The sequence below is a fragment of the Polypterus senegalus genome, chromosome 11 (assembly GCF_016835505.1).
Source record: "Polypterus senegalus isolate Bchr_013 chromosome 11, ASM1683550v1, whole genome shotgun sequence".
In the NCBI taxonomy this organism is placed as follows: Eukaryota; Metazoa; Chordata; class Cladistia; order Polypteriformes; family Polypteridae; genus Polypterus; species Polypterus senegalus.
The window spans coordinates 23,907,521-23,922,583 of record NC_053164.1 but is presented as its reverse complement, the minus strand read 5'-3'; the positions used below and the strand labels follow the sequence as shown (position 1 = coordinate 23,922,583).

The following is a 15,063-nucleotide window of genomic DNA, read 5'->3' as shown; positions in this document are numbered from 1 at the left end:
GGAGGAGCTGATCCCAGTTCCTTCCATCCTCGCTGACCACCTTACGCAGCATTTGCTTGAGAGTTTGATTAAACCTCTCTACTAATCCGTCGGTTTGAGGATGATACACGAGGTCTTTAAATGCTTTATTTTCAGTAATCTGGCAGTCTCCTTGAACGTCTCCGAGGTGAAGGGGTCCCCTGGTCTGTCAAGACTTCTTTGGGGATCCCCACGCCAATACCCTAGTAATTCCGTGCGATGGCTTTAGAGGTAGCTGGCGCAACGGAACAGCTTCGGGGTATCGTGTAACATAATCCACGAGGACTAAAATGTACTTGTGTCCTCGGGCTGAGGGCTCTAGGGGTCCCACCAGGTCGACCCGATTCTGTGGAAGGGCGTCAATCAGTGGAATAGGAACAAGAGGAGCACGGTCCCTCCTAGGAATTTGTCGCAGTTGACACTCCGGGCAGGAAGCGCCAAAGCGGCGAACCTCCTCATTAATTCCTGGCCAGTAGAAGCGGGCTTGATCCCTCCAGAGTTTTTCGGTGCCCAGGTGGCCACCTAGGAGGTGGGCGTGTGCTAGCTCAGACCTGCCGCGGAAGGTACGCGGCACTAGCAGCAGCCTCGTCTCCTGCCCGTCATGCATTGCTACACGGTAAAGGAGGTCATTATCTAGCACAAAGTAGGGGCCCTGTGGCATCGACTGATTAGTCGCTGGCCATTGACAAGGACCACTGCATTTTTACAAACTTCAGGGAGTCATCATTCCATTGCTCCCTTCTAAAGAAGCCGCGTTTCTTTAAATTGGAACCGCAACACGGAGAGAGGGTCAGCGTCGACCTCAATGGGCGTGGTTTCCTCCGCTCCGCCCGGCGTTGGTGGATGGCGTGTTAGCCAGCGGCGGCCGGGAGTTGCCCGTCAGTCAGGGCGACGCCGTCTCTCTCTGCCGGCTGATTACGGCGTGGAGGCAGCTTGAGACGGGTTATCTCCGTCCATAACGAGGCCCAAATTAACCCGGGAGTGGTATGTGTCTCACGCTTTTGATTTTAGACCAGTCCGCCCTAGTATCACCGGGTGTGGAGGATCAGGTAGGACCGCTACGGTGAGTTCTGAACTGACCCTCCGTAACTGATGACACAGCGGCGGACCTGTACCAGCGGATGTCTCCGTGGACACAGGTTATACCGGTCTTAAATTTTAGCCACTGTTGCGGTTGCACAAGCGGCGGGCAACAATGGAAATGTTGCTGCGGTCGAACAAACCTGTGGTCTTGTGTCCGTTGGCGATCACTGCGCCAGTATGTGGGACCGCCAACGGATTAGCCAGAACACACCAACCCCTCCTCGCCCTCCACCTGCATTCCTCCTTGCCTCCAAGCGGTTTTGCGCCAGCCCGCTGGGCGCCAATCTGAGCTCCGGATTGTACAGGGAGGGGCTAGGTCTTGGAACGCACCCGGCTGAGTTTGACATGAGGATGGTTCTGCTCCCCCAGAGTGTGAGGCCGCCCTCTGCATCTCCATAAGCTCTATGAGCTCAGACATGTTCTTAAACTGCTTGCCCCAAACCGGCTGGGTGAAGCCACGGGAAGCGCTTCCAGGAGCAGATAGCAAGCTACCTGCTCTATTATTTGGTAGGGCGTGTTTTCAAATGGCGTAGCCAATGCCCTACCATTGCCCATAAGGACCAGGCTTGTTTGTTGGTGGCGGCGCTCAGGGTCCAACCTCCATTTTTATTTTATTCACCTGCCAGTCTGGGGCACCCCTAGGTGGTAAATGGGGCTTTGGTTTCGCAGGAGGCAGGCACTCTCCCCCAAGAGAGCATACTGAGTCCCTTTTGCCTCCCCCCTCCAGGGCAGCCCAATTCTGTGAGCCCCACCCGCACACTCCCTGGCCACTCCAGATGGCCTAGTTATGAGTGCCGGGAGCGGAGCCCGCACCGGGTCACGCCGAACCACGGGGCACCCTCCCGCCTGAATACTCGGCCCGGTACGCTCCCACCTGGGTATATTGCAGGTCCTGTCCCCTTCTCTTCCGGGACTTCTCCATCCTGCCGACTACGCCACTGTCACAAGAGCGAGACATGGACAGATAAAGAGTTGGGGCAGCCACCCGTATATTGTGGTATCCTGGCTGCAAAAGTCGTTTTATCAGAACAAACAGCACTGAAGTGCATTCAACCGAGTCCAAAACAAGACTGAGGAAACAAAGGAAAAGGGGCAGGTTTTAAAGGGGGAGACAGGAAGTGAGGTCATATGGATCTGGCACGTGGTCTTCCACCATTGGCTCGTAGCCGGAGGTGACATCAGAGGGACTGGAGCTGGTGTGGCCGACTTCCATTGGCTCAGTCCCGGAAGTGATGTCAGGAGATCCAGGTGAAATCCCCCGGGGATGGTCTACAGGCAAGGGAGAAAAAGAGTCAGTGCACTCTGCCACACCCGGCATGCCTCGAACTGCCTTCACTCAAGCCCTTTAGCTGCCTCCCATGCGCGTGTGTGACAATATATATATATATATATATATATATATATATATATATATATGTATATTGTGGTAAGCGGCCCGGACACAGACAGGCAGACATCGTTATAATCACCCAACATATGCTTTATTTAAAAATACTCTATTTACAAGGTGCAAACAACCCCAAAACTCCCCCAAAGTCCAGACCTTTCCAAATGTTTTCTTTATCGTCTCCACTCCTCTCCACCAAGCTCTGTCCTTCTCCTCTCCAGCCAATGAATGGAGGGAGGTAGCCCCTTTTATGAATGAGGGCGGCGGTTCACCACATGCCCACCACTCAGTCACCTCCACTTGTATACAGTATCCTGCCTTCAGCGTCAGCCCACCGAGAACGACCATGGTGTGGCCAAAGGCGGGTAATGAATTGCCCACCACTGCCCCTATTGAACAGGCAGCCACCCGAGGCACAATACAATGCTGCCCCCCACCACCCCATTCACCCTCAATGGCCTCCGTTCAGCCATAACCGGGTCACTGCTTGCAGGATCACCAGCCGCCCACCGAGAACGAATGGGGCAGCCATTCGTGGGACACTTCAAGGCTGTGTGTTGGTCGGTTAGTGAAACGGTCCCCTCTGCCCCATCCAGCCTCTGTCCAGTCAGGAGCAGTAGCCTCCCAAGGGACACTACACTGCACGAGCAACAAAACTGCCCCCCTCCAGTCACCGCTTGCAGTATCCGCAGTCTCACAATACTTCTCTCTCTTTTCTCACCACCACCACAGTTTTGATGCATAACGTAATGGGCAGTTGTCAAGGATTTCCTCTTTATTAAAGAATCAGTTGTAGCTGTTTGATTTGAAGGTTAATTTATTTATACCAAGTCACCAGGGCATCCTGCACAGTTGCCCAAAGAAGATTTTTGCTGAACTGAGACAGCACTGAAATGATTGAGTATTTATCATTCTTGGTCATTCTTGGGGTAATTGATAAATATATAACTGTTAGTTAAGGACGCTCCTTGCATTGCAGCGGCCTTTTTTGAGCAATTCATTCTTCTAATCTTTGTTATGAGCTAAGGATCCCGAGGCACATAATTTCCAAAGCACCTTCAAAAAAGTCCACAGTGGGGGATATACCACCAAACCCTGGCTAGAAAACAGGGAAAATATAGGATCTTTATAAAAAAAATTTTACGAAATGCTCAGTAAGTCTGGAAGCTCTGAGAAACACAATTAGGAAATACTTGGAAAGGCAAGGCAATCCAATATGTAAACAAGAAACAAAGTCGAAACAAAATCCAGAAATTCACAAAAAAGGCACAAGGTAAAGCAACACACAATAACTTACCCACTCCAGAGTGTATTAACAATGATCCCCCAGGAACTATGGGAGACCCTCTGAATTTATAGGGCGGAGGGCAGTTCCTGGCGATGATTGGACAGGTGGCCTTGCCTCTTGGGGAATCACACACAAAACCCATGGAACATAACCAAGGCACTGATACATAGAGAAAATGAAAAACAAAAAATATAAATAAATACACACTAGCAATTCTAACACAAAACAAAACATTTAAACAAAAGAGAAAAAAAAAACAAAAGAATTAAAATTGAACAAAAATTACATAAAGATTTGAACCCCAGCTAGATGAGGAACCTATAGCTGAAACACGACAATCTTGATGAATTACAGAGTATTTCCTTTGTATTGAAGATTCTACACTTCTGATTCTACAGTCTGTCAGTGCTAGATGTGTAGTTTTATTTGGTGTATAAACTTGTAGATACACTCGATTCTCTCTGGCCATCTCTTTTCACGGTATCATCTGGTCAGCTCTGTTGTTAGCCATCTCATGGTCTGACTTTATACGCCTTTCTTCCTTGGTGGCCTGCTCTAGTTACATTTGACAGACTCCTTCATCTAAAGCCTGTCTCTCATCCTCCAAACTTGTGTCTTGGAGGATGAAGGGGTGTCATAAATTTACTTCTCCCCTCCATGCTGGCCTATTAAATGATTATCATCTTGGCCCACCTGTATTCCTCTAGGCTATCTTAAAGTAAAACTTTGTTAATCTCCTTCACAGCACATGCATCCACGCAACAGTTTCGATCACAGGTAAGCAGGCTGATTAGTAGCTGGCTCTTCCGTTGTATATTTTTATATGACTCTGCATGGTGACAGCGAACTTTGCACAAAAACACAGACCAAGAAAGAGCACCAGACTACTCTGGCTGCCATCCTAGACGCCATAAGTCGGGATGATGAATCCCTGCAGCACTCTGTGGAACCTGACAAGGGCTGTCCTATGGAACTATAGTTCCCAATGTGCCGTGCAGGTATCCATACAGGTATTGTCTCCCAGGGAGGCTGCCATCTAGTGTGTTGGAGGAGCATGCAATTCTGCAAGGTTGTCTCCCCCTGTACTTCCACTACACTAGGCTCCTTGTTCCTTTGGTCCAACCCTACCGAGATGCCAGTTTACCCACTATGGCACTGGTATCTTTTGCTAGTCTCCTGATTAAGAGAGGATGATCTTCACTCATGTTTTTGTACCTTTGCATGGCTGGTCTCCTGTCAAAGCAAGACATTTTGCCCCATCCTGGTTAGGATGTCCACCAATGTGTGCCATCCATCACACCTCATTTGCCAGGCTCATCCTTGGTTCTGTTATCAACGATTCAGGTTCAAGCTGATGAGGATCATGGTGCCAACCAGGACCGTCAGATTGTCGTGTCCAGTGCTGGTGAATGCTCAGCACTCATTGCTACCTGCCGATCTTTAACAAGAAAAATAGAGTCATGGAATTATTTGATGATAAATCACTGGGTGTGCTAATATGATACTTTCAGTGGAACCTTTGGGTTTACTGGAAATAAAGTAATAAACACTGGCACCTCATTAATGTTCAGGGTTTCTTTATTTAGTTATGTTTACACAATGACACGTGAAATTTGCCTTCTCAGTTGCATCTAATAAAAGACAAAAAGAAATAAAATAAATAGAGGCGTGACAGGTCAAGGGGAGGCAGTTTTGATAGTGTGCTTCTGGCATAAGTGCTGTGAACTTCTGTTAAAGCAGGCAGGGGGGTTGTCTGTTGCCGGTTCAACTGCAAGTTCACAGGCTCACCGCACCAAATGGTTGATGTCCCAGCTGCGGACCTGGTTGTGTGCTAACTTTCTGTCTCCTCTCTTGTGTAGGTAAGCTATCTTTTCTTTTGATCTGAGAAGGGAGCGAATGCATGATTTGCCGTTTGAATAAACTCCTGGACTCCCCTCCTTCTGTCTTGTGCAAGTCTGTGATTCACACAGCACATATAGTACCAGGAGTGGGGTTTTGCACAGGTAATGGTGTTCTATAATACTATACAGTAGTTTGGAGTAAATGCTTTGAGAATCTTCCTGTCGTCATAACAATAAAGCTGATTTTCTCAGAAACATGGATTCACACACATGGTACCACGAGTGGGGTCTTGCACAGGTAAATGTGTTCTATATTACTGTTTTTACTAATGTACCATGTGCCCTCGTGTAAGACGCCCCCCCTAATTTTTACAAAGAAAATCGTTTTGCACCGTGTACAACGCGTGTTGTGATTGTATAGGAAGCGTTTAGAGAGAGAGAGCAAGCGAGCCCAAGCAAAAGAAGTAAACATTACAGAATTACAATTCCTTGTGTATGATGCGCACCTGATTTTCTAATGCTAATTTTCAGGAAAAAATGTGTGCGTGGTACACGCGTAAATACGGTACTATAGTTTGGAGTAAATGCCTTGATAATCTTCCTGTCATCATAACAGTAAAGCTGATTTTCTCAGAAACCTGGATTTACCTCCTTCTCTCTTGTGCAAGTCTAAAAGGGTCACACATGGTACCACGAGTGGGGTCTTGCACAGGCAAAGGTGTTTTATATTACTATAGTTTGGAGTAAATGCTTTGAGAATCTTCCTGTCGTCATAACAATAAAGCTGATTTTCTCAGAAACCTGGATTCACCTCCTTCTCTCTTGTGCAAGTCTAAAAGGTCCACACATCACACATGGTACCATGAGTGGGGTCTTGCATAGATAAAGGTGTTTTATATTACTATAGTTTGGAATAAATGCTTTGAGAATCTTCCTGTCATCATAACAGTAAAGCTGATTTTCTCAGAAACCTGGATTCACCTCCCTCTCTCTTGTGCAAGTCTAAAAGGGCCACACATCACACATGGTACCACGAGTGGGGTCTTGCACAGGTAAAGGTGTTTTATATTACTGTTTTTACTAATGTACCATGTGCCCTCGTGTAAGACGCCCCCCCTAATTTTTACAAAGAAAATCGTTTTGCCCCGTGTACGACGCGTGTTGTGATTGTATAGGAAGCGTTTAGAGAGAGAGAGCAAGCGAGCCCAAGCAGAAGATGTAAACATTACAGAATTACATTTCCTTGTGTATGATGCGCACCTGATTTTCTAATGCTAATTTTCAGGAAAAAATGTGCGGGTGGTACACGCGTAAATACGGTACTATAGTTTGGAGTAAATGCTTTGACAATCTTCCTGTCATCATAACAGTAAAGCTGATTTTCTCAGAAACCTGGATTTACCTTCTTCTGTCTTGTGCAAGTCTAAAAGGGCCACACATCACACATGGTACCACGAGTGGGGTCTTGCATAGGTAAATGTGTTCTATAACACTATAGTTAGGAGTATTTGCTCCCAGATAACAAAGAACCTAACATTTTGGATTAGGGTGAAAAGGAAAATACTTTCCACAATAATTCCCCCCTCTGTCCTGTATTGTTGAGATCATTTTAATGAATTTGTGACCCCAGATTGCTGCTAAGTGCTGCATTGAAATTTCCATTTACTATAATGGGCTGACTTAAAGGTTTCATAATACTGTATACATCCCAAGTGTGTGCTGTGGTGGGGGAGTCAAGCTCAAGGCCTCGTCACTCCAGTAATCGAACCAGTTTGTGTTTTGTATCTGCCACACATAAAAGTGACAAATGCGTCAAAAGCAGAGACAAGTATTGGAATTTCTCAACCTTGAATTTTACAGGGAGGTAAATTTAAATTTGAAATAGGAGTGAACAAAAAAAATAAAGCTTCAGCTTCTGCCTCGAAGACGGTGCTGCTCACCTTTTAGAAAATGTTACCATTGGATGGAAGAAAGGAGCTTGAAAGGGACTCTATTGGAGAGCTAAACTCTATATATTAAAAACAAGCTGTATCCGTCTCAGTGACAAGTTTTTGCCTGAAAGGTCTGTGATGAACTTTAAAGGACTCTTGAAGACAATTTAACGAAATATATCTACTTTCTTTTTTGTATCCAATGCTTAGTGGCTTAAATGCATTTTGTTTCTTTCTTGTTTGTCTATTCTTTCTTTCTCGTTGCCTAAGTAATGTACGGTAGACAGCGAGAGATTGCACAGATAAAGTACGAGAATCAAAGTTTTTTGGGCAGACCTATCCATCACCAGGACCAGGGTAATCAGCCAATCATATGCATGCGACCTGCTAGGGTAGTCCTCTGCCGACTTCCCATAAAGCACAGCTGATGATCCTGCCTAAATTTAATTCACTTTTAGAGATGTTCCCAGATTTCTTTCTGATGTCCAGTTTTGATTGTGCGTTTGCTTAAGGTCACATTTTAATCTTTATGTTCCTTATTCCACCTTACGTTAACCTGGAGACTTTCTTGTGCTTTATTTGCTCTCCTCTGGGTGAGAGTGTGGCTGCTAAGTTTGAGCTGGAAGATCCTTTCCTTTCACAATCTGAGAAGTAGAGCATTCCCGAGTCACTTATCCCAAACAGTAATTGGTGATTTGAAACTTTGGACACTATTGATTAGATGACACATTTTATCTGCACCTGGCATATACCAGAGTAGAAACAGGGCATCGTTCTTCTGAAGTTAAAGCTGCTTACAGCTGTTCCAGCAGAAAAAAAAAACAACAACTGTACATTCTTTGAGCGTTGGAGTTGCTAAGGAATTTGAAAAATTAAGATTTAAAGAGGGGAGTTCCAAACATCCAGATCTGCACATCATTCTGTTATCAGTGCAGATTTGCAAAGTGCATACTTGGCTGACAGGAGTAGATGATTATGTTGAAGCTTACTGCACAGGTGCCCTGGGCTCTCGGGAGGCACGGCTCCGCTGGGTGTCTGCTCTGCATGCAGGTGTATTGTTGCACTTGCCATAAGAACATCGGACTGCTCAAAAGTTCATCTTTCATGGCTCATCAGACTTTAAAAAGATTCTCATTTATGTTTCATTTACAAAATTCCTTAGGAGAGATAGCATTAGACAAAATGGAGAGATGAGATACAACATAAGTACAAACTGAGAATTTGATTTGAAAAGCGTGTTATGTTTTGTGAAATCTCTTTCTAGTCTTCTCTTTTTTTTACTTATTATTGGACTGATACCTTTATCCAAGGTGACTTACAACATTTGAGATATGATTGGTTCCATTTCATTTGTTTTTCCAGTTGGACCACAGGCAGGTGGTTACACAGTGTCAGCAGTGGGATTTGAATCCACAATCTCAGTGTTTGAAGACCACACTGCCTGTCTTTTCTTCTAGAATGCCTATGATCTCATTGGAACAACACATTGGATCTCGGTGAACAAAATATTCAAGTGGAAAATCGTTACTAAGCAATAACTGTGTAATTCATTGAGAACAAAATTATGTAACAATTTTCATTGGAAACCAAAATCACCAACCCATTGATGGCTGAATTCAACATCCCACTGAAAACCAAAGTGAAAAATTGAAACCACAGGCTGATCCAGCTTGTGTGAATGTCACTAATGTGACCCATTAGTGTGTATGGCCCCCCACATACCTGTATGCTCTCCTGACGTTTGGGCTTGCTCCTGATGAGACAGCTGATGGTGACCCCGGGGTCAGTCCTGGAGAGCTGCAGTAGCTGCTGGTTTTCATTCCAACCCAACTGCTTAATTAGAAGCCAATCCTTGCCAATCTCAGACCTTATTTAATTTTATGGCTTGTTAGTCTGCAATGTTAGGTTCTTACATCACAGGTTTTTTCCATTCCAAGCATATCATCCAAATGATTTGAAGCCTAAATCTTTTCACTCTGTCACATTAAATCAAACAGTGCATGATAAACACAAACAGATGTAAATGGAAACAAGTTAGATGGAGAACTGCTGGCTGCTTTGTCATTTACATCTTATTGCTAATAAAGAGCCATTAAAACACTGAAAGCAGCTGTTTTAGACTGAAATAAGCAATTAAGGGTGGGGAACCTTAACAAGCAAGACCTCTAAAATGAAGCATCAAAATGTCACTTCAGCAATAAGCTCTTCATCAGCAATAATTGACCACCCCTGACAGGGGATCTCCTCCAAGGCCTGGATCAGGGCATCAGTGAGCTCCTGGATTGTCTGTATCGCTACTTGGCACCTTTAGATGTACCGATATGTAACATCCCAGAGGTTCTCAATTGAATTCAGGTCTCAGGAACAGGTGGGCCAGTCAATGGCATCAATACTTTTGTTATCCAAGAACTGCCTACACACTTTAGCCACACGACGCTGGATATTGTCCTGCGCCAGGAGGAACCCAGGACCCACTGCACCAGTGTAAGGTCTGACAATGGCTCTAAGGATTTCACCAGCAGTCAGAGTTCTGTTGCCTAGCACATGGAGGTCTGTGTGATGCCCCCAGCATATGCTCCCCTCACTGACCGACAACCAAACCGGTCATTCTGGATGATGCTGCAGGCTGCATAATGTTCACCACAGTGTCTCCAGACTCTTTCAGGTCTGTCACATGTGCACAGTGTGAACCTGCTCTATGAAGAGAATGGGGCACCAGTGGTGGAGCTGCCAATTGTGGTTTTCACTGGTGAATGCCAATCAAGCTGGACTGTGGTGGGTTGTGACCACAAGTCCCATTAGAGGAAGCTACCTTCATGACCACAGTTTGGTCAGAAACATGCACACCAGTAGCCATCTAGAGGTCATTTTTTGGGCTCTGGCAGTGCTCCTCCTGTTCCACCTCACACAAATGAGCAGATACCGGTCCTGCTGCTGGGTTCATGCCCTTCTACAGCCCTGTTCAGTTGTCCTCATGTAACAACTCATCTCCTGGCATCTCCTCCATACACTTGAGACTGTGCTCAAAGACACAGCAAACCTACTTGCAACGGCATGTATGGATGTGCCATCCTCTAGAGGAGCTGGACTACCTGTGCAACCCGAATTGCTGCAGATATTGCATTCATGCTACCAGTACTGACAAGGACACCAGCAAAGCATGAAACTAGAGAAGAATCTTTCAGGAAGGATAAGGGGCGAGCAATTGTCTGTACCCTTCACCTGCAAATCCATTCCCTTTTAGGGTTGTCTTGCTGTTGCCCCTCCAGTGCATCTGTTGTCACTTTTATTTGCACCAAAGCAGGTGAAGTTGATTCACAATCGCTTATGTGCCTTAACTGGACAGAATGATATCCCTTAATCTGAACTTGAATTAGTGTTAGATTGTGATGATTAAGTGTTCCCTTAATTGTATTGAGCAGTGTACAGTATATTAGTGTAGCTAATAGTATTAGTTGGAATCAAGGACTCCCGTTTTGTAGACATAGTAAAGTGTTTTAATACCACAAACAACATCCTCCACATTTCACCATATACTACTGAGCACACATTGCATATACTGGGGTACTTAATTTCAGGAGAAAAACCTGTGAAGCATGAGGCAGTAGAAGGTGCCTCCATTTTATTTCTTTCTGATCTCATTGTGGATTGGCGATTCTAAATTGGCCCTAGTGTGTGCTTGGTGTGTGGGTGTGTTTGTGTGTGTCCTGCGGTGGGTTGGCACCCTGCCCGGGATTGGTTCCTGCCTTGTGCCCTGTGTTGGCTGGGATTGGCTCCAGCAGACCCCAGTGACCCTGTGTTCGGATTCCGCGGGTTGGAAAATGGATGGATGTCATTGTTGTCTAGGAGAAACCAAAAAGATACAAAGGAGATCTCTTTTCTGATTTTTAATTCCTCTGGGTAACTAGTCTTTTACATCTTACATTGTGGACTGCTGTAGAAAGACCACGTTATGTTGAATAAAGCTCACCTGTTTGTTTTTATTGAATCTTTTATAATCCATGCTATTTAAAAAACCATATACAGTGGATTCAGTCAGTTTGCAGACCCCTCACCTTCTGCAAACTGTGCAGTAGATTTCATTTTAATTGGATAAATTCACCATTTTTATCCATCAGTATACACTCAGTAACCCGTAATGGCAAAATACAGCCTGTACAACATATGCATCACTTTTGAGGTGTAACATGTTTGTCACGTCAACACTTATTATAATAACAGCTCAGTGATATGAACTATTATACACGTGAATCATTATGTAGCTGGTTTGACTGCATTTCCCTACTTGATCAAAGGTGTCCCCAAGATATCTTGCCATACCTGCGGTTCATGAACGCCACTGTTCACGAACAAATTGGTTCACGGTCAAAAATTTCATAAAAAAAATGCCGTGGTTAACAAACACATTTTGGTTTATAAACAAAATCCCGGAGACGCAAGAGTGTCCCGCTAGCCGAACATCCTGTCCACTGTCTCCCAGTCTTCGGTCGCGGTCAGATGTGTGCTAGTTCTTGCTGTACATGTGTTGTGTTCTTTGTTACGGTAGCTCCTGTTGCTATTTCAGCATGGCTCCTAAGAAAGTGAGAAGCGATAATGGTGTTGAAAAGGAGAAGAAGGTGGTTAGGAAAATCACCATACAAGTGAAGGAAGAAATCTTTGAAAATCATGAACATGGTGTTCGTGTGTCGGATATTGCAAATTTTTATTTTCGTATTATTAAGGCTTTTTAATACTGTAATGTCTTTTTTTTTACATTTTGTACTATAAGAAAACAAAACATAATGAAAAAAAAGGTGCTAGGTGTGCTTGGGAAACCAATTAATTACACCTCAATATACAGTAATCCATCACTATATCGCGCTTCGACTTTCGCGGCTTCACTCTATCGCGGATTTTAAATGTAATCATATCTAAATATATATCACGAATTTTTCGCTGGTTCACGGATTTCTGCGGACAATGGGTCTTTTAATTTATGGTAAATGTTTCCTCAGTTTGTTTGCCCTGTTGATTTCATACAAGGGACGCTATTGGCAGATGGCTTTGAAGCTACCCAATCAGAGCATGTATTACATATTAACAAAAAATCCTCAATGATATACGATGTGCTTCCCCGAGTGGATTGTTTGCTTTTCTCGGTCTTTCTCTGACATTCTCTGCGCCTGACGGAGGGGGTGTGAGCAGAGGTGCTGTTTGCACAGAAGCTGTTTGCTTAAAAAATACTGACGGCTCCTCTAAAAAATGCCGCTTTATTGCGGTGCTCGGCATATTTAAAAGCACAAAAGCACACGTATTGATTTTTTGATTGTTGCTTTAATCTCGCTCTCTCTCTCTCTCTCTGACGTTCTCTGCGCCTGACGGAGGAGATGAGAGGGGCTGTTTGCACAGAGGTTGTTTGCTTAGAAGATACTGACGCTCCTCCGAAAAATGCCGCTTTATTCGGTGCTTCGGCAAACTTAAAAGGACACGTATTGATTTTTTGATTGTTTGCTTTTCTTTGCGAGCGCTCGCGCTCTCTCTTAAATTCTCTTCTCCTGATGCAGACACCCTTTGAACAAAAAATATATTTGCATTCTTTTAATTGTGAGAAAGAACTGTCAAATGTCTTGTCATGGAGCACAGTTTAAACTTTTGACTAAAGGGTGTTATTTCATGTCTAGAGGGCTCTAATAATGTTAACAGTGTGGGAGAGTTTATAAGGGCTTAAAATATATAAAAATAACTATACAAACATATGGTTTCTACTTCGCGCATTTTCATCTATCGCGGGGGGTTCTGGAACGCAACCCCCGCGATCGAGGAGGGATTACTGTATTCTTAAGGGAAAAATTGCTTTGGGCTACGAACAAATTGGTTCACGAACAGATTGTGCTTGTGAACCGCAGGAACCACTGGATACCAAAATCCATTTCAGATTAGGCATACTCAACCTGTTTTGAGTCCCGTATTCATGCATGTAATAGCCATACTGCCTGCACTTCAGAACAGATCATCTTGGATGATTGGGTTGCTGCTGGAAGAGGTGTTGGTGAGGCCAACAGAAGGCGCTTACCCTGTGGTCTGTGTGTTGATCCCTAAGCCCCAATGAAGTGAAGAGGACACTGTGCCGTAAAAATGGTACCATCCTTCAGATGAGACAAAAAAAAAACTGAGGTCCTGACTCTCTCTGGTCATAAAAGATCCCAGGGCATCCTTCGTAAAGTGTGAGGTGTATCCCGATTTCCAGGCTAAATTGTCGACCTTTACCTAGTCATTCTAGGCCTCTAATCATTCCCTGTCTCTAATTGGGTAACCGTCTCTCACCACTTCTCCACCTAACTGCTAATGTGTGGTGAGAGTACTGACACAAAAATGGCTGCCGTCACATCATCCAGGTAGATGCTGCACACTAGTAGTGGTTGAAGTGGCTCCCCACTCACTGAAGAGCTTTGAGTGCTATACAAATGTAAAGAATTATTATTATCCATCCATTATATTCTAACTACAGGGTCATGGGTGTCTGCTGGAGCCAATCCCAGCCAACACAGGGTGCAAGGCAGGAAAGAAACTATGGGCTGGTGAAGGACACACACACACCAACCACAATTTAGAATTGACAATGCACCTAACCTGCATGTTTTTGGATTCTGGGAGGAAACCATGCAAACTCCACGCATGGAGGACCCGGGAAGTGAACCCTGCTCTCCTAACTGCGAGGCAGCAGCACTACCACTGCCACCGTGTCGCCCATTATTATTATTATTATTATTATTATTATTATTATTATTATTATTATTATTATAAGAAGAAGAAGAAGAAGCAGAAAATAAAAAGTAATTTTCTTTGTTTTTGAGATATTTGTTTAGTCCCTTTCACCATTTGTATATATACAGTAAGTGTGATGACATTGCTGTCTTGGTTACTTGAAGCCTTACCCTCTCTTCTCACCTGATTCCTCTCCTCACAGCTCAGTGTACCCCACGTTGTTTAAATGGAGGCACCTGCAAACAACCTCAGAAGTGTGTCTGCAAGCCTGGCTTCGAAGGCTCCCGGTGTGATCGAGCCATTACCACAGCTGCTCCTGTCACGACCCCCCATGCACAGCCCACCAATCCCATCATCGGTTCAGTGCCAAATGCTGTTCAGTTGAAGAACGCAGGGACAGAGATGACTGACCAAGTGAAAAGGAAGACGCCTGGGAGTGAAAAGAAGTTGGCGACAGTGCGCTGGCAGCCTCTGACGTAAGTTTTGCCTTCCCTTTGATCACTGCTCCATATCCGCTGAGGGATTCCTCCATCCATGTTGCTGAATTAGGCAAGTAAAAGTTAGTAAAAGGAAATGAGTTTGGTAACACGTTAGTTTACGGACTGCAAGAATGCATCTATTACTCACTTACTCTGATGTAACAAGACCTTAACAAAGACTTGTTCTTGTCTTCAAAATACCTTTAAGTAATCAGTGGGCCTTCATGTCTGTGCAGTGTGACATATTGACATGATGGTCAAATTACTTGTTAAGATGAAGGGTTCACAAGTC

The 15,063-nt window shown here is 44.6% G+C and overlaps 1 protein-coding gene across 1 annotated transcript in view; it reads left to right on the top strand.

Annotated features, from left to right (window-relative positions):
• LOC120538740 (latent-transforming growth factor beta-binding protein 1-like) overlaps nucleotides 1–15,063 on the top strand; it is a 616,227-nt gene that overhangs the window by 193,967 nt on the left and 407,197 nt on the right. Inside the window, exon 3 of the mRNA XM_039768171.1 lies at nucleotides 14,495–14,768. Coding sequence (XP_039624105.1) covers nucleotides 14,495–14,768 — 274 coding nt within the window. The remainder of the gene's footprint in view (nucleotides 1–14,494; nucleotides 14,769–15,063) is intronic.